Genomic DNA, 20,000 nt, shown 5'->3' on the forward strand with positions numbered 1-20,000 from the left:
ACAGGGTCCCCAGTGAAGGAGTTAGAGAAAGGACCAATGGAGCTGAGGGATTTGCAGCACCTTAGGACAAATAACAATATGAACTAACTAGTATCCTCAGAGCTCCCAGGGTCTCAGCCACCAACCAAGGGCCGCACATGGAGGGGTCTGATTGTTCTGGCAGTATGTGTATAGTAGAGGATTGCAATTTGATCATCAATAGGAGGAGAGGAGCTCGGCCCTGTGAGGGTTCTGTGCCCCAGTGTAGGGGAATGCCAGGGCCAATAAGTGGGAGAGGGTGGGGTGGCAGGCATGGGGAGGGGGGAGGCAACAGGGATTTGTTTTTGTTGTTTTTGTTTGTTTCTTTGTTTTTTGGTGGGGAAACTGGGAATGGAGAAATTTACATGTAAATAAAGAAAATATCTAATAAAAAAAAGAAAAAAAAAGATGAAATCCAAAGAATCCTAAGACAACAATTGTAAAATTTTCAACATAATCAGAGAGAATAGGAATAAACTCTGGAATGAATTAAAAGTGAAAAAACACAAGTTGATAAATGAAACAAGTCAATGAAACTTAATAAAGAGGTAGAACCATTAAAAAAACTCAAATTAAAATTTGGAAATGAGGGGGCTAGAGAGATGACACAGCTGTTAAGAGTACTGACTGCTCTTCCAGAGGTCCCAAGTTCAATATCCAGCAACACACATGGTGGTTCACAACCATCTGTAATGGAATCTGAAACCCTCTTCTGGTATGTAGAAGCTATAGTGTATTCACATAAAATAAATAAATAAATCTACAAAAAAATTTGGAAATGAAAAACTCAGTAAGTCAAATTTAAAAGCACTGTGGGAATTCTCACCCATGGGTCAAATGACAGATGGAGTAGCTGGGCTTAAAGACTAGGTAGATGAGTTAGAACACGTAGATGCAAACAGAATAAATGAAGAAAATATGGATAGAACATGGAAGATCTAATGGACACCAGTAAAAGACCAAATGCATTATCTTAGACATTCAAGGAGGAAAAGCTGTTCAAGCTAAAGACATAGAAAATGTATTCGATGAAATCTGACAGACTATCCCTACTAAGAAAGTGATGGCCACTTAGGTACCAGAGACACTAGGAGTGCTAAATCAATGAGACTCAAAACTTTCCCATATCATATTATTATTAAAGGACTAAATATACAGAACCAGAAAAGAATATTAAAAACACCAAGGGTACCAAGTCACTTATAAAGGCAAACTTTGAAAAGCTGCTGATTTCTCAACAGAAATCCTATGAGTCAAGAGGACACAAAATTATAAATTCCATGCTCTGACTGACAGTGGTTGTTTGTCCAGATTATTCATCTAGGCTATGTTTCATTACTGATAGCAAAAGAAAAACTGCCCATGAAAATAACAAATGAAATGAACTGATAGCTATTCAGCCTACACTACAGAACATAAATAAAGGAAGCCTGCATACTGAAGAACAAGACATTCCCATGAGGCCATGGCAAAGAATAAACCAGGCTAGAGCATTAAACAAGGATTAGGAATAAACCGAACATTACAAAAACAACAAAATGAAAGTAAGTGCTACATACTCACACCCTCAATCACTTGGAATGCTAATTGCCTCAGTTTTCTAACAAGTGCAATTAAAGTGGTGCTGAAGGCAAGCAGCAGTAAACGCCTCCCTATTTATACATGATATGATCATGCACAGAAGAGACTTCACCAGAAAACTTACATGTGACAACCACTTGATCAAACTAGCAGCTTACCAGATCAATACCAATAGCCTCCCATACGCCAGAAAGAGACTAGATAAAGCCCAGTCACAGAGCTCCCCAAATGAATAAATACTTAGAATAAGCCTGAACAAAGAAGTAAAGAACTCACTTGGCCAGTGGTGGCACATGCCTTTAATCCCAGCACTTAGGAGGCAGAGGCCAGTGAATGTCTGAGTTCAAGACCAGTCTGAACTGCAGAGCAAGTTCCAAGACAACTGGGGCTACACTGAGAAACCCTGTCTCAGGAGGTGGGGTTGGGGTGGAGAAAAGATTTCTCCTATGTTTATTTTAAAACATGGAGGTAACTGAAGATGATCTTAGAAAATTGAAAGATTTTCTTTGGTCATAGAGGGAATGAATAGTTGGAAATGTCTATATTACCAAAAGTGTTTTAAAGAATTTAAATTAAATTAAAATTTTAAATCACTTAAATTAAAATTTAAAAATTTTAATGAAAATTGCAGCAGCATTTCATGCAAAAATGGGGAAAAAAACACTTCATGAATAAGCCCAAAAGATCTCAGAGAACCAACATAATGCTGAGCAAAAAAAAAAAAAAAAAAAAGAAAGAAAGAAAGAAAAAGAAAAAGAAAAAACTCCAGGAAGCATCAACTTATACACTAAGTTATACTGCAGAGTTACAGTAACGAGAACAATGTGGTACTGGCACACAGGCAGACTTATAGATTAGTAGGACCTCCACCTGCAGAAGAGTAGAGCTGATCCCAATCTCTCAGACTCACTTTTATGCAAAGAATTATATCACTCACTAGAATATTTATGCAAAAGAGGATCATGCTATAAAAAGAAAAGTGCCAGACACATGCAGACAAATATCATATGTTTTTGTTCACATGTGGATCATGTACATGTGCAGAGATGTAGTTTTATGATACAAAAGCAGAATGAAGATTAGAGGAGGAAGGAGGGAGGGGCAGGGAAGAGAGAGACAGGGATGGGAACTTCAGAGTATGGAGAGTGAATGTGACTGATATACATTGTATACTTGAGAGATTGAAACACAGCCCTATTATGATGGATATATACCAGTTTAACAAAAGTTGTAGTTTCCATTCCAGAATATGCCTTTACACTAATGATCCATGGACACTGTTCACATAGCCCTTAGATGGCTCCACCCACCACTGACTAAGATGCGATCATGTTGGGTATGTGACAGCACCTGGAATTTTCCCCTAAGGAGCGTGAATAACAAGCTCCTGGCCTTGACATAACACGTTCTGTGATGATCCTCTGACTAATCATCTTGCTAATAAATATCTAAAGACCACATTTTTCTCTGGGCTTCCAGCTTCCACAGGAACATTCTGATTGTGACATAATTTTTAAATTAGTGGGTTTATTCATAGTTTTATATTAGTAAATGTCAAGATTATTACTAATGAGCAAACTGTAAATCCACAGTAGTGTTAATTTTTAACTGTACAAGGAATTAATATGAGGAGAAATAAGGAGACAATTAAACACTACCCCAAGGGTACTCATTCCTATGAAATTCTGTGCAGAGCAAGAAAACATGAAGCCACGTTGACTGTGCATTTAGAAAGGATGGAGAAAACTGTAGAGAAGGACTAGGTAAAGACCATGCTTACCACAGATCACCCTGTTTACAGCCACCTTCCCTCACAACATCTCTCTGGCCACTGCTACTGCAATCAATTTCCCTGCTAGCCTTTGGTTTGCTTAAGTGCCCATTTCCTGCAATTTTTCATTTGGTAAGGTTTTATTCCTTCCTTATTGAACCTTACAGTCTAATCACCAGCTCAATTGCTTTCGCTTGAGAGGCTAATGCTTAGTACAATACTCAGTTCTTCAAAAGCTATGCCACCAGAGTTCTCTTACCCAGCCAGGGTTTGCTAACACCAACCTCCCTTTCCCCACTAACCTACTGAGTGAAAGGCATATGCGCCTGTGGATGGCTCTTTGTCCTCTCAGCTCTAGAATGTGAGAAGCATGTGCCTCTTGTGGGCACTGATGAAACATCCTTAGACAGTCATCCCACACACACTCTCAAGCAAATACAATTGTTTCTCAAGCCTTCCTAAAGCTTAAGTCTATTTGCTAAGATGTTGGAGGCTTCCTGTGTTGGTGGCCATGGAAACCACCTGTCTTATGATGGCAAGAGGCCCTTTATGCAGTTTTTTCCTGGAAGCATGCCAGATTGCTGGGAACCAGATAGTACCCTACATTTTAGGAAGTGAAGTACTGATATTTCAATGTGATAGCTCCCAAAGGTTCTAGATCACAGTTAATAATACAAGCGAGACATGCTCTGATGGAGAAACTACATAGGTTTGGATTTTGTTGTTGTTGCTCTTGGTTTTGGACTTTTTTTGGTTTTTGTTTTTGTTTTTATTTTTGTTTTATTTTGGTTTTTGTTTTGGTTGTTGTGGTTATTGTTGGGTTGTTCATTTATTTGTTTGTTTGAGACAGCACTGTGTAGTCCTGGCAATCCTAGAACTCACTATGTAGAACAGAGTGGCCTAAAACCCATATAGATCTGCCTGCCTCTTCATCCAGAGTGCTGGAATTAAAGGTATGCGACACCATCACTTGGAGAAACTGCATAATTTTAAGTGTATAAGCAAGCCAATGTATCAACAACAAAAGTTTCCATTTGGAGCCATTGTCATCCTTCACCATGGCTAGCAACACAATTTGTCATACAAGATTGAGGTCTTACCCACAAGAATAAGGTCTGAACCAATTAGCATGCACACAGAGGAGTGTATGCTGTCATTCTTTCCCCCACCTCTCAATTACACAGCCCGCATACAAGCATATGTATACATTTATTTCTCCATATCACATAGATGGTGATCTCTTTGGAGGCAGGAAAGGGGTCCAGGTTCTTTATCAACCCCAGTCTCCCCATGAACTCGACCTAAGCAGCGCATGGAAGGTAAATCCACCTCTATGAATAACTGAATGGTCCCCATTCACCTTCAGGAATCTACAGGTAAATATAAACTTGAATCAGGAACCAAGTGGATTTTTCTATTACTTCATCAGTAGGAACTCAGGTTGACAGCATGAGTTTGTTTCTCACTTAAGAACTGGAAGAAATGTAAAATAGAAAGAGTCAAGTGGGCCTTGCCTGTGCTGCTCACCATGATGACACTGGGATATGCTCCTCTCTCAACACAGGCAAGTAGAAAAGAGAGGATGGTGACCCTTTTTTTTCTGCTTTAGGTTATGAGCTTTCCATCATGAGTATGTGAGCCTCAGACAGTCAGTGACATGCTGTCTCCAGGCAGGGTAGAGGGACATTTATCCTGATGTAGCTTGTGCAGTGGCAAGGCACAGATAGAGGGAAGACAGAGGGAAGATAGAGGGAAAAAAGGGCCACAGGTGTAATTGAGAGGGAATTCCTTTCCTAAAGAAAAAATAAGATGGTCAACTTCCCTCACATCCAAAGCCACTAGCACAAGGCCAATGAGCACCAATTAAAGACAGAGTGAATTACTCCATGTCCCTGTTGCTAGTACGTAAGATCTATTGAAAGCATCCTGTAAGGGCCTACTGTTGACAATCCAAAGGATGGTCCATTTAAGGATCCACTATTTCCCCAAACAAAGAATCAAGCTCTTTGATATTTAACCTAATGGATGAGTCACAGTGGGAAAGGGGATCTGAGGTCTTCATTGAGATAAAGAAGCAGAAAGACCCAGGCCAAGATTTTTTGTAGCTACTCATTCAAAGTACCTGGACCACAGATAAACATTGTGTGTATGTGTCTGTGTGCTGTGTCTGTGTGCACAAGTGTGTATAGATGTATATAAGTATATGAAATACAGAGGATAATTTTTGGATCTCCTCAGGTACCACATATCTATCAATTTATTCATTTATTTATTTACTTACTTGCTTGCTTACTAATTGAGACAGGGTTCCGCACTGATCTAGAACTCATTAAGAGGATCCAGTTCAAATCCATGGCTAATGCTTTACCAGCAGTCATCTTTCTAGCTCAAAGACAAATTCTTATCAACAGAATTAGTTTGCCCACCCCCTCCTTTGCCTTACAGCCAAGTCATAAAAGCATAGTCACTGTAAGTTGATATGAGAGAGTAAAAGATAGTCAAATAATGTTTGAGCCATTTTTTTTTTCTGCAGCCCCAGATGAGAAGAAAAAAAGTCACCTTCTATCAAGGGTGTTGAAATGACCAAATCTGCAATAGCCATCTGGACAGAGTGCAGGTGAATAGTCCTATTCTGATAGAAGAAATGTACAAAAGAATCCAGGCCATTATCCATGGTGACTTAAAAAGACAGCTCAGGGACCAAAATGTGTGGCTCTGATACTATTTGAGGAAAAATGAGAACGGTGGATTGTTCTTTTGAGATAATGCCAGCTCCAGTGCTTGGATATGTCAGTGAACAATGCTCTCTGACCAAATGGTGCCAGCATTACCAGCCTCTAGCTAAGGGGGAAAAGTCCTGCTATTAAAAGGAATGCTATTGACGACTAATGTCAAGCACATTCTACTTCTTATTTCCTAGAATACATGAATCTGAAAAATATTTTTTTCTAAATATAGAGAAAAGTAGAAACATCATTCCAATTACCTGGAGCTATAGTAAGATCAACTAGTCAATTATTAGAAACTGATGAACGTATATTTAGTCTAGCACTGCTGTCTATGTGTTTAGTTCAGGTGTTCATTCATTACTTAACACTACCACCAACCAGCCTTTTGTCAGGTGCTGGATGCACAAAGACATGGGCCCCACTTGCAATAACCATGTCCTGTCACTGCATTTGATAACTCCCTGGTTTAAATATTGCCCTTCACAGTGATGAAGAGAAAGCCTGGGAAAATTAGCTTTTCTTCTCTAATCCAAAAAAAAGGGGGGGGAGGAGAAACAAGCTGGAAAACACAATGTTAAGACAGTTAGGCAATCTGGGCCAATAAAATAATAGTATAATGCACTTGAGCAGGACACGGTGACAGTGGGCAGTGCTAGAGACCAAATTGCCAGGGGAGGCTTCTTAGACAATGAGAGTCTTGCTAGAAACCACAGCTAGTTAGGAAGCAAGCCATGCAGGCTAGTTGTTAGTTAGGGTGGCCTGTTTGTCTCCCATTCCTAGGTTTCAAGAGTCGCCTACCACATGAGTTAAAAGGATAAGAGAGTTTGCTGAGCAAGAGAGTCCAATACTAGACAAAGCAATCTTAACATTCAGATGAGAGGAACATAAATTCTCAACTCCCCACAGACTTACTTGATCAGACTCTGGAACAACTTGATCCTTAGGGAAATCATTTATTTCTTAAGACTTTAGTAAGCTAGTGATCTTGGCTAAGACAGCCAGCTGCACCATTCATTCATTCTTGTGTTGCCATCATTGTTTGAGAATTGTGAGAACTAAGGATCAAGGGAAAGGGTTGCTTTCAGGCTCTTCTAGATTCTTTAAAGGAAAACTTACTCCAAGCTAAACTAGGAATAAAATATAGAAAAATAAGTGACTATGTCATTTAAACTTTATTTACATGGAAATGGGATCCTTTGCGAGGGTATTTGGCAAGAGGTTATATGAAATTTGTAGAGAAGACTCTCTATACTGCAAAGAGAATGAACTACATAGCCACACAACACTGCAAAACACACTAATCAAGAGAGTGTAGAGAGGAGGCAGAGATGAGTAGAAAGGACTTGATTCAGTGAAGTAGCTATAAGCAGAGGAAGATATGGTCACATTTTGGAAGAATCAGTAAGACTTACTAACTAACTGGTAGAATTATGGAGTAGCAGTTGGGAAATGGGGGGGGGGGGGGGTCAAAGAACCAAGCAAACCAAGCAACTTCTAGACCCCATGGTCCACCTGGACCTGCTCTGATCCCATTTGAAAAATGAAAGAATCTGTAAACCACATATCTCTTTGAGCTAATGGATAACAACATAATGCCTCAATCCTACTTCTCTCCTCCTTGCCATCAAATTCTTACCTGCTTTTCCCTAATAAGAAAGGTATCAGAACCATATAGCATTGATGTAAGAAGGAAAGAAAGTAATGCTAATTTTAAAACAAAATGAACAGAGGCTGAAATTCTATGACCAGTTCAGAAAGTCCCTGGTTTAAAAATTAGAACCTTGAGTTTCCAAGATATGTAGTCACAGGTAGGAAGTACAGGAAGAGCATTGTCAGACTTCTCAACACTTAAACAGCACCTAACTCCTGAAGCAAAGAGAACTAAAAAACTTGTCCCTGGAAGCCAACTTAAGTCTCTAGAAGGGCCACTTCTAAAGAGTTCTTCTTCAGCTGTAAGTCGACCTCCTCCTTTTGACCTTGATCTTTGTTCATACGTGGAGACACTCTTCTGAGCTCAGCAGCTACCGTCTCTACACATGGAATGAAGCATCCTTGGAAGAGTCACCATGCCACTCCAGTCACCTTGAGGGCATTTTCAGAAGAGTCCTCATGACAGAGATCCATTCTTCCCTTTCCAGCATCTGTTCCGTTCTGTCTCTCCCATGGCAGGTAAAGCCAGGCCTTCCCCAGCACTACTTCCTTCCTATTGGTTCTGGGGCTGAAACCCAAATGTGTCTCTTATTATAGCTGAACTATTTTTGTGTACATTTCCTACCAAATTCAGCAGAAAGTTGACAAAGGGCAAGGTAGAATTCCAGGCAATATTTTTTTAAATAGAATTTTATTTTTAGGTTCCAGGATATAGAACAGTTAGTTGCCTCAGAATTTATAATGTTGGCACCAGCATTTCTCTTTCTATGGGCTTCTGGGAATGTCATGGTCACCTAAGAAAACTAATCCAGTTCCTTCCAGCGTTCTAAGAAAAGACGGGAATTTTATTCCCTAAGGAGATTTTATTCCAAGGCCTATTATTTTACAAATTGGATTCACTGTTTATCTAATATGCCATGATGAGACTCTGGGAAGACAGAAGGAAAATCCTGCAATTGTTGGTCTTGAGGAGCCCTCCCCACTTATAGTATTCTCTGGGGTCTCCCTTTCTTTCTTCCTTTCTTTCTTCCTTCCTTCCTTCCTTTCCTTCTTTCTCCCTTTCCTTCTCTCCTTTTGAATATTATCTATCATCTATCAATCTATCAATCATCTATTATCTATCTATCTTAATGTCCATGTTTAAACATATATTAAAACATGTTTAATAAACTCCAACTCTGCTTCCAAATGAACAAAGGGAGGGAAGGAGGGAGGGAGGGAGGGAGGGAATCAGAAAGAGGAAGAAGGGAGGAGGAAGAGAAGGGGAGTGAGAAATCAAAAGATGAAGGTAAGTGGGAGGAGGGGAAGAAGCAAGAAGCATCACTACTTTTCCAAGAGCATGTCTGTGTCATATTGAACCTATAGGACTGTCTTACTGTTTGAAGAGTAAAGTCCGTTTCTAGCTCCCGGTGTCCCTATTTCCTAGTTAAGATTCTTTCCAATTTAGTTCTATGGGAAGTTTTGTTTGTTCATCTGGTATCTCTATGCAGCCCAAGCTGAGCTAGGAATTTTGTTCTTCTGCCTCAGCCACCTATGAGCTGTAGGCATACAGTATCAGAACCAGACTATATGTCTTAAAATGTGAAACTTTATTGGCATATAATTGGCATATTATCAGGTCAGGAACATGTATGATTTCAAGGGATTTTAAGATATTTAGACAATTGTGTAGCCATCACCTCAACTGATTTTACACATTATCACTGTTGCCTATGGTCTTTTTGAGAATTTCAGAGTGAATTATATGCCTCCCATCAATTACATCATAGTCTGTTGGTGAGATGCAGGTGCCTGGAATTTGCGAAGCTCCCTCAGTGATCTCAAGGGTCAAGTGAGTTTTGGGAGCAATGCTACAAGCACTGGATGGAAAACAAATAGAAATAAAGATATGAAAATTGTCCAACATGAAGATGAGAAAGAGAAAGAGAGGGACATCCTAGAGAATGGTACTGCAACTTGTCTAATCTGGATGAAAATGATCGAGTTCTCATCATGACCACATACATCTTCAAGGATGGAGTACTCTGAGCATCTAAGATATGCACAAGAGGGCTGGTGAGGAGAGACTAGAAGAGGTGGAAAATAATGATTCCAGGAGTTTCCAAGCTTGCGGGTGTCAAAAGTTCTTGGCTGGTCTTCAGGAGGCTAGTGATGCATGGTTCCTTTGTGGTGTCCCTTCCCACTGAGAGTCTTATGCACTGCAGTGTTAGTTAATGATCTGCAACACTCTCCACCAAAGCACTCACTAGCCAGAACAGGCTTCATAGCTGAGTGTCACTCAGCACAGTGACAACTCTTTGAGACCAGAAGTAACACCTACATAAAAAAGCAAAACAACAAAACCCCTCAACATCCTTGTGCTTGTTTTGTGGACCCAACCATGGTGAATTGACAATTACTGTCAACCAAGAAGAAAGAAAAAGGGGGCACCAGTCCCAAAGAGCACAGGACACTGAGTGGCTGCTGTAGCTTACAGAAGACTGGCAAGCAAGACCTGCAATTTTTCTCTGTAAGGTACATCCTGAGCAGAAACACTTTGGGCACTTAATAACTCCAGTGAATAAGTGGCAGGACCACAAGCTGTTATTAAGAACACCGAATGATGTATTACCAACATAGAGATCAAGAAAAAATGTCATCTGGGGGGGAAAGATTAATTAATATCAATTAATTTTCTTTTAAGGAACAGATTATGCAGAAGTCCTTCGGCTTCTGAGGAGAATGTGAGAAATTTTTACTGTATGCTGGAATTTGCATATGCTCTGAAAGTAAAAAGCAGATAGCCAAAATTATCGCCTGGGGTATGTTCAAGATGAAGAACAAAGGACAGTGGCATTTCTGCTAGTGTGGAGTCCTGGGGGTGGAAAGGAAAGAAAAGCAGGCTTTAGATAGAAAAGAGAAAGCTTATGGTTGGAAAAAAAAAGACAATTATAATTAAAATGGAGTCATATAATTACACAATACACAATACTATTAAGTACCCTGGGCTGAAAGGAGAGGGTTTTGGGTTTTTGTTTTTGTTTTTGTTTTTGTTTTTGTTTGGGTTTTTTTGTTTTTGTTTTTTTTTGTTTTGTTTTTTTGTGTGTGTGTGTGTGTGTGTGTGTGTGTGTGTGTTTTAAAATACAAAATGCAGAAAAGATCAGGAAGCAAGTTTCTAAGAGCGAGCGCCAGGTAAAGTCCATTAGAGAAAGAACTCTCTTTTCTTAGCATCTCCTTCGAGTACAAGATAATCATGTTTGATTTGTGACACAGGCAGAGAGTATAAGAGACTCACCATCTAACAAACTGGGGCACATCATCTCTTTGCTCTTTGCTTTTCATTTCTAAAATTGAATGCTTAGACCAGGATAATGCTCCCCAAGTTTGCTATGGAAGACTTAACAAACGTTACTTAAAGAAAGCATCCCATGTTCAAAGAGTACTGGCAAGAAATGAGATCAGCTAGCCACGTGGGTTTCTTCTTATAGGACTTATGGAACGTTTGCTGTATTACAATCCACTTACAACTGCAGAGTATAGCTTGTGGCATTTCCCTAACCAGATCTCTCTCTCTCTCTCCCTCTCTCCCTCCCTCCTCCCCCTCTGTCTCCCCCTGGGTCTCTGTATCTCTGTGTCTCTGTCTGTCTGTCTGTCTGTCTGTCTGTCGTCTGTCTGTCTCTCTCTCGTTCTTGCTCTCTCATGAATGTTCGTGTTTGTGCAGGAATATACACACATTTTCTTGTATGTGGAACCCAGAGGTAAACCTCAACTGTCATTTCTCAGGTGTTGAGCACCTTTTTTGAGGCAAGGTCTCTGATCAGCATGGGGTTTGATGAGTAGGCCTGGTTAGATGGCCGGGAGCCCGGGGGATCCATCTGTCTCTACCTCCACAGCACTGAGATTTTAAACTATGTGACACTACCCTGGGCTTTTTAATGTGGATTTGGGGGGCTAGTACTTAGATCCTTAACCAAAGAATTGTTTGGGACAGATGAAATCAAGTGATTACCTTCTGCTGAACACTCAGTATGACTTGCAAGTCTCTTGTAGTTTATGGCGCATAAGTTTTTCTGTTATTGTTTTGTTATTTTAAATAATCATTTGGAACCAAGAGCAAAAAACAACACAATCACCACTATTAAATAGGCTAACAATTTCCAAAAAATATATGCAAAAAATCTCCAATTTCAAAGGACTCTGAAGTAGTCTCTTTGTATTTCATAAGTAATACTTTTTCTCTTTATTGGGTAGAACCATTGGACAGTAGCCTTTAGGCATGTCTATAAGTAAGATAAGGTCTTTATAAATATAATATATATGATAAATAAAATATAGAAGAGAAACTTAATAAATAAAATCCACAGTCAATATTGTCAAAAAGATTACTCATACACAACCTACATGCTATCCCACCAACTAGCCATGAATTTCATCAGCTATCTCTTTTGTACCTTGTGACTTCTTCCCTCCTTTACACACTACTCTTGCCATTTATGTTCTAGAACATAAGCCAAAGCCTACACAACCCATGGGTGGAAAAGACAGTATCTTTAAAGTGAGATAAAGGATCCCGTTTAGCATTTGTCCTGATCCAGATCAAAAGTTCCTGTCATAACCTATTGCAGAAGGAGCCTAATGCTGGCCTTTTCCTGGGTCTGTAAGGAAAATGGATTCTTGGATAGGCAACCAGACCTAGGTAGTCAGCAATATTCTTTAACTACCACCATGAAATTGCTTCTAAGGAGGCAGCTTAGCTGATGAATGTTCAACTAACATTTCAGTTCATTCTTGTGACAGTGAGACAAGGTAGCTTCTTTCTACGATTTGTGACCACATGATGTCCGCAAAGTGAAATAAATGTGTCAAGTTCCAAAGTGTCTGAGTGCCGGGCTCTAGGACTCACACCAGAATCTACTCAAGGCCAAGACTCGAATTCTTCAGCACTCTTGCCCTACGTTAGAGCACATGAGGCTGCTCTGCGGGGTGGTACCTCTTTTGTACAGAGCTCTTGAATGACGGAGGAGGAGGATAAAGACAGTTAAACTTATGGGAACTTGAGAAAAAAACCTTGCCCAGAATGAGACAAAAGCCTTTCCCAAGGGAGAAGCAAGAATTCCAGCATAATTGCCTACTGCCTAAAGGCTCTTCCCTTCCCAGCCGTAAACCTGCAGTTTACTAGGAATCTCACCAGAACCCCATCTACAAGACAAGGGCTGTACACAAGCCCTTGTGTGATACTGTGCTTTTTGCCTTCTCTAGCATACGCACAGCTAATCACTTCCAGAGCTGCCCTACAATCTCACTTATCACGATAGAGATAAAAGAGAAAAGTGTTCCTTAATTATTTAAAAAATATATTTGTGTGTGACTGTGTACATGTGAGTGTATGACTGCTCCCCTGGAGGCCTGAAGAGGGCATTGGATTGTCTGGAGCTAGAGCTGCGGGTGATCATCATTCCACTGATGAGAGAGAAAGCAAGCCAACTCAGGTCCACTGCAAAAGCAGTACTAAAGCTCTTTAGCACTAAGTCATCTCTCCAGCCTTCAAGAACAGGTTTCTAAGTGATCTGCTAAGACATAATTTTGGGCCACCAAAGAGGTATATTAAAATATCTTTAATGCAATCTTCAACTCCTTCTCATCCTGGCTAGTCCTTAAACTCTTTTTCCATGTAGAAGCAACAAATTCTGAATCGGTCTCAGGTGAGGGCTCTAAGAGACAGAGTAAATTCTTAAGGCTGTTGAGGGTGAGAGTGCAGAGCTGTACCTCTGCCGGCTCAACACTGATAACAGAAACCTAAGTCAGGATGCTGCCACGTTTCACTAGGAAACCACCAGGGGAAGTCCCAAGAACATCTGTGACCATGCCGCCCTGGGGATCAGCTTCCTCTTCAGTACTATGCATCTTTGCGGTTTGAATTTCTGCTGAGGAGCACAAGTGCTTTTCTCTTTGTCTCTAGAGCCCCAAACAAAGCCCCAGAATGAACAGAGAAAGGAGAATTATAATTGCAGAAAAATCTGCCTCCAACATTGGTGTCCATCCCAGCAGCCTCCCTAGTGGACTTTTGTACTTTAGGAATTTAGGGGTACCTGTGTTTCCCAAGCAGAGGACTGATCCACAGGAGGCGGAGGAAGCAGACACCACTGGTAGGCAGCCCTCTGCTGTGGCTCTCAGGAAGTGAGATCAAAGGTCAGCTGCTGCTGCAATTAAAGGCTGGGAGGTGGGGGGTGGAGAAATCGCTCTCACGGAGGAATCTGACCTTTCTCTACAGATTAGGCAGAGACTCTCACATTTCCTGGCAATCCACCGCGTGCACTTTTACGTTCGTGAGCTTTTCATTCTGTTGTCCTATGTCCTAACTAAGCAACGATGCTAACCGGGAGGGAGCAAGCTGCGTGAGGAGGTTGGTGATAACCCTCCCACACAGCCTCTTCCTGCTCTCCAGCACTTTGCTGAGGCACTTTGCCTCAGGTGTGTTAACCAACAAGAGAAATGACTTCAGCAACGCAACTTAAGCTTTTGATTTAGCTGAGAAATCTTTAGCTCTGCCTTTCCCTCCCCTACATCTCCACCACAGACCCAAATCATCATGGCCAAATTGACAAAAGCAAGCAATGAATTAAAGCAAACCTTTTGATTCGTGTGTACAGACTGCCTCCCCCTAAGGCAGGGTTCAAGGGGTCAGAATTGTTAAGTGAGGAAGACAGAAGGCTTTTACAGGTCAGGGATAGGGGGTTTCCAAAACGGGGGATTTGGCAGGCAAAATAGGCTGAGTTACATGAGCAGAGTATAAATATAACAAGTTAGTGACGCCAAACAGGAATAAACCAAGTTTGTCTTTAATATAAGATGGCTTTTAAGACAAAGATGGAAACAGGCTGGTTCTTCACTACTCTAGGTTGCCCTCACTGATTTGCAGCAGGACCCAGAAAAAGTACTGTGGCTACAGAAACTTTGTACTGTAGACTTGGGATAGCTATATCGTTAGACCCCACTTCCAATCTCCAGTTCCCAGGTAACACAAGACAGGTAAAAATCAGCTTTGAGTTCACATTATCACATGAAAAGGTGAAGGGATCTTTGTTCTAAGTTCTGTCTCTAGCTTCAGGTAGAGAGACCTGGCCTTTCAGACTACCCTAAAGGAGATGAGAGGGATAATTACCCCATCAGTGAAATACTGTACCTGTCCTTCCTAGATATTGTTCTTACTGAGAAACTTGCTACCCGTGTGGAGAGAGAGCACATGGTATCTAGCAGGTTTCTAGGACTCAGAAAAGTGTAACTTACTGTCTTTTATTTATTTTTTTATTTTATTTCTTTTTACTGATACTGGACAAAGGTTAAGAATGGTTTCCTTTGCACCGTGGGATTTCCACTCTTTCTCTGAAGCCGCCTCTCCTTTTGCCATTTGGCTGCCTGTCCGTTTCCATTACTATGATAATGGATGGCTTCTCTCTCCCTTGTCCTCATGGCTGCCGGGGTGTATACCTTGCAAATCTCAGCTGGCCTGTAGTTGTTCTCTAAATTCTAATAAAGTTGTTCTCAAGCTTCCCTTTGAGCTCGTCTCTAACTTCTTTTATTAATGAGGCTTTGACTGAGGAGAACTTCAGCCTCCCTAATAACAAGCTTAAGCTGGCATCATCTGAATGTCACACATGGCAACTGGGCTTCTGCTGCAGACTGTCTGTCAGCCATAGTTGAAAAGGATGAGCTAGAGCATGGATAAGCTCTGTGATCTCTTCCTCGTATCCACAGTAACACAGACTGGGGAAGACAGCAACATAAGAACCAAGGAGAGCCCAGACTTGGACAGCAGTTTAGTGGACCACACCATGATACACTTTGAATCCAGGGACTTCTGTAAGTATGTGTGGCTGCAGTCTCAGCCCACTACATCCCAATCCAGGGTTTAAAACAAAGCTTCACTCTTGATCCATACTAAGAGTGACCTTGCTCAATTCTTTTCATTCCCTCCACCTCAGCCTCCCCACTCCCCAGGTAATATCTTGTGTCTCTGTCTGGGTTCTTCTTCCTCTTCACCCTGTGTTTCCCGTATTCATGTGTTCGTGTCAACAGTGGACTATAAACTTCCAGAGGATAGGGATACCCACCTGCCTCCTTGCTGTCCTGATAGCTCCAAGAGGATCATTTGAATTAAGAACAAATGGGGGAACTCCTTCTGCCAAGCAGTTTACATATTAGTATATCAGAAAAGGCAGTGAGCAATAGGTGTTAGAGTAAGAAAGAAAGCTCTATAGGAATTGCTAGCGCCAGTAGACAGCAGGCTGATTAGGAAGTGACTATGGGTTATGTGTGCATTGACATAGACCAGGGAGGAGAGTGTTCTAGGCATAGAGAGTCATGTCTAGCACATGCCGAGATTGGGAATCTAAGGTGTGGGCAAAGGTCAAGCTGCCAAGGTCTTTTATTAACAAACAGTAGACTCATATATATATATTGCCTATAAACATCAGAAAAAGGTACTCAAGGAATGGCCACTTGTTATGACATTTAGGAAGGCTGCAGGGGCTGGAACCAGTAGCAAGGAGACTCTATGAGGGAGTGTAGAATTAGGCTTACCCAAGAAAGAGGAAACCCTCAGGACTTATTTTAGTCAAGTAAGATTTCCATTTGAAAGAACAAAAAAATTTAGGAAGATGGCAACACAAAGGAAAAGTAATATCATTAGAGAGCAACTAGCTTCAAGGAAATACCATTCGTCAGAAGGGAGCTTGCCCATGGTGGTTCTTAGATGCAAAGACATACCAAACTGATAGTTTGGAAATAGGTTGTTTATCCATCACAAAACAGGATCTGTATTACCCCTCTGTGCTCAACTATGGGCTACTGATGGATTCTGCAAGACCAAAAGTTACTGTCTTTAGTAATATGTCCACTGAGGAGCCTACTAGCCTTTTGATAGTTGCAAACCCAAAGTCACATAGCAGATCATTGTTAGACTCAGAGGATTTCAAAAACAAAGAAAAAGAAGGATATGATGGTGGGATAGGGTGCTGTATAGAGGTCAGAGTCATAGGAGAGAAAGGGAGATTAGAGAAGGTGGGAGGTTACAGTAGTCAGAACACACTTTATACATGAATGAAACTGTTAGGGAACAAATTCAATAAAAGTTACAAAAGAATATAATAGATAATACTAAAATTTAAACCTATATAAGAAGTAGAAGGTAAGGTACAGAAATTTTCCGAAGGCAAAAATGATAGGGAGGGAGATGGGAAATATGAGAGAACCAAAGAAGCAATGAAGAAGTGTCCCCAGGAGGGCACAGTGATTACTAAACACCAAGGGCCCAGTGCCTGGGAGGGCTCCAGGGAAAAACACAAGCAAACACGGAAGAAATGAAAGCTGATAATTCTTTAGGATTCAATAACATGTAATGATGAAACCATTCCTTTGCCCCAAGTCCTTGGAGCATAAAGAAATCTGGGACATGCTGGTTTTTTGGCACATCGAAAAAGAGACTCTTTGTTCCAAAAAGTCTGTGGCCAAACAGGTTGTGATGGTAATCAATTTATTTCCATTGTGGGCAAAGTATAAATGAAAGATCGCTATTTCAGAAAAGGCCATGAAAATGTGAAGACATTATTATTTGCAAGCTGAGAGGAGAGGTGAGATCCTCAGCCTGGCACATTTCAGAAAGGTTCAATCAGCTGGGGCAAGGGGATAGACTTAAAATAGAAAAGTAATGGGAAAAGGCTTTCTATGAACAGAGACAATGGCTGGTGAAAACCCATCCCTCTGGAGCCTATTCTATTAATACACATTTACCAGGCAGCTTGGAGAGTTTGAAAAAAGCTTATATAGTTATTTCCCATAGCTTCTGGGTCTAATTACATATTCGTATCCATATATGGATGGATAGAAACACACACACACACACACACACACACACACACACAGTTTTTATATAGTGACAGAGATAGCTGCATACCCAAGTTGTAGTTCTTATCTTAAAATAGAGGTCTATGTTGTCTTTCAAAAATAAAGAAGGAAAGGAAATAGGAGCAGGAAAAATATTGACCCAAAGATTGACTATCTTCCTGATTTATTCTCTCACTGTACAAGTCCATATTGGTTGTTAACTTATTAGAAACACAGAGTTTGTCACAAGGTTCTGACTACTGAGCCAAGTTAGGAAACATACTTTCATAGTTCACATGCAAGAAACATATTTCTGCAGGAGTTTAAAATTCAAGTATACAGGCTATTCAGGTGTTTAGAACTCACCCAGTTTCTTGTCTCCTTAATTTGCATCCATACAAATTTTTGCCCCATGCTTGGTTGTGGGTCAAAAATAAGAGAAACAATTTAGAACTTATGACTACCCACTAAATATCTAACACAGAAATACTCATCGGGAAGCAGCAGGAGTATGTTTATTGAAAATATACCAAATATAAGAGCTGGTAATAAATCTCTTGATGAAAATGTAGTCAATGGGGCATTTAATTTGATGGCAGAATCTCCTTTCAAATTATTCGAAAATTGGATTTGTACAAAAAATGAGAAGCATAGTCCTCCTCACTCATGCTGTTCCTAAGGCATTTATTTGTACACTTAGAAGACACCAATGCTAAGAGATTTCCTTGAATATTTGATTTTGCTTGGCAATCATATCAGTTCTTTCAGTTAAATGACTATATATATAATTGTCCAGCCACTCCAGGACGTTTATGAAAACAAGATGCTGTCTTAATGAGGTGAGCTTCAGAGAGACATTTGACTCATTAGATGCCTCATTAGCTGCTATGAAAACACACTTCAGTCTTCCCTTCTCACTTCCCAATATTGGCCAACTAGAATTCAGTTACTTCCGTGCTTCCAGGTAAGTCAGGCTTCCCAGTGAGCTCTGTATAGTTTAAAGGATCACCTTAAACGCCCAAAGCCCTAAGACTAAACATGCTTAACTCACAGCATGCTCCAGCTAAGCTGTAGGCACTGCAGGGGAAAAGATGAAAAGGGACCAACCTGGGCCAGGTGGTGGCTGCTCATGCCTTTAATCCCAGCACTTGGGAGGCAGAGGCAGGCGGATTTCTGAGTTCCAGACCAGCCTGGTCTACACAGTGAGTTCCAGGACAGCCAGGGCTATACAGACAAACCCTGTCTCGAAAAAACAAAACAAAACAAAACAAAACCAAAAACAAAAAAAGAAAAAAGAAAAAAGAAAAGAAAAAAAGAGAAGGGACCAACCTTTCCACCAACTTTCTTATGGGATGCCAGCACAGGAAACAGACATTCAGACAGAAACACTGTCCTCTTAAAGCATCCAGTTGACAGGCATTTGCATTATCTGCCATTTGTGATTTCGCCCATAGTTTAAACATGGAACAACAACAACAACAGCAACAACAAAACCTTCATCTTAAAAGATTTATGTGGATGTGTGCATATGTGCATATGTGTAAAACTTGGCAGGCACCCCCAGCAATCTGCTTGTCTGGGGTTACAGGTACGTGTGTACCATGGCTTTTTATGTGGGTACTGTGGATTCAAAGTCAGTCCTCAAACGTGGACAGCAAAAACTATTTCCCACTGCGCCATCTTGACAGCTCCTGCCTGTGTATTTTTGTTTACTGGGAAACAAACAATTTGCCGTATGAGGAAGTCATGTTTGCTTGAGGCAGAGTCTCGCTCTACATCAAAGACTGTACTCAAACTCCAGGATCTTATACCTCAGTTTCCGAAGTGCTGGATTCTTCGTGTTTTCTACTATGTCTAGCTGGAATACATTTTTTTTTTCATGAGACAGACATTGAGAACAAGAAAAGACAAGCTCAAAAATTAATATAAAATACAGCAGCTGACACCAAAGGAAAGTGGGTCTTATTGATTTGCATGCCAATATTCTGAAATAATGAAATATTTGTTATATACTGTGACAACTGAAGGCAGTCATAAGAAATTTATGTGTGTGTCTGCACTTAAAAAGACATGCTTCTAACTTTCATTTCACTACTTGGAAGAGCTCATTCCTAGGGAAAATATCCTAGGATTTTTCTTTTAATCCTAACAATGTTTCCTTTGATATGAAACTAACTACAAGTAAATGTATTAAGCTCTCAAATAAAAGAAAACAATCATATGACATAAAATTCAATATCATTTCAAGATAGACTAACAAAGTAAGGTAGTTTGAATAAGAATGTTCCCCCTCACCCCCCATAGTCTCATATATTTGACTGTCTGGTTTGACAGTCTGGTTCATTCACTGTTTGGGAAGGATTGGGTGTGGAGAAGGTGTGTGACTGGCA

General features: G+C 40.5%; 1 protein-coding gene across 15 annotated transcripts in view; it reads right to left on the reverse strand.

Moving 5' to 3' along the window:
* Fhit (fragile histidine triad diadenosine triphosphatase) overlaps positions 1 to 20,000 on the reverse strand; it is a 1,878,988-nt gene that overhangs the window by 1,179,477 nt on the left and 679,511 nt on the right. For 3 of the 15 annotated variants that reach the window (XM_031344707.1, XM_031344686.1, XM_031344774.1), the window contains exon 1: positions 3,673 to 3,858. The exons of 9 other annotated variants lie outside the window; for them this stretch is intronic. In XM_031344707.1, the coding sequence (XP_031200567.1) occupies positions 3,673 to 3,770 (98 nt within the window). In that variant the 5' untranslated portion in view covers positions 3,771 to 3,858. Of the gene's footprint in view, positions 1 to 3,672; positions 3,859 to 7,011; positions 7,155 to 13,817; positions 14,171 to 20,000 lie in introns of those variants that run through there. 3 more of the 15 variants (XM_031344694.1, XM_031344761.1, XM_031344724.1) reach the window with 3 other exon arrangements.

The sequence above is a fragment of the Mastomys coucha genome, unplaced genomic scaffold, assembly GCF_008632895.1.
Source record: "Mastomys coucha isolate ucsf_1 unplaced genomic scaffold, UCSF_Mcou_1 pScaffold10, whole genome shotgun sequence".
Taxonomy (NCBI): Eukaryota; Metazoa; Chordata; class Mammalia; order Rodentia; family Muridae; genus Mastomys; species Mastomys coucha.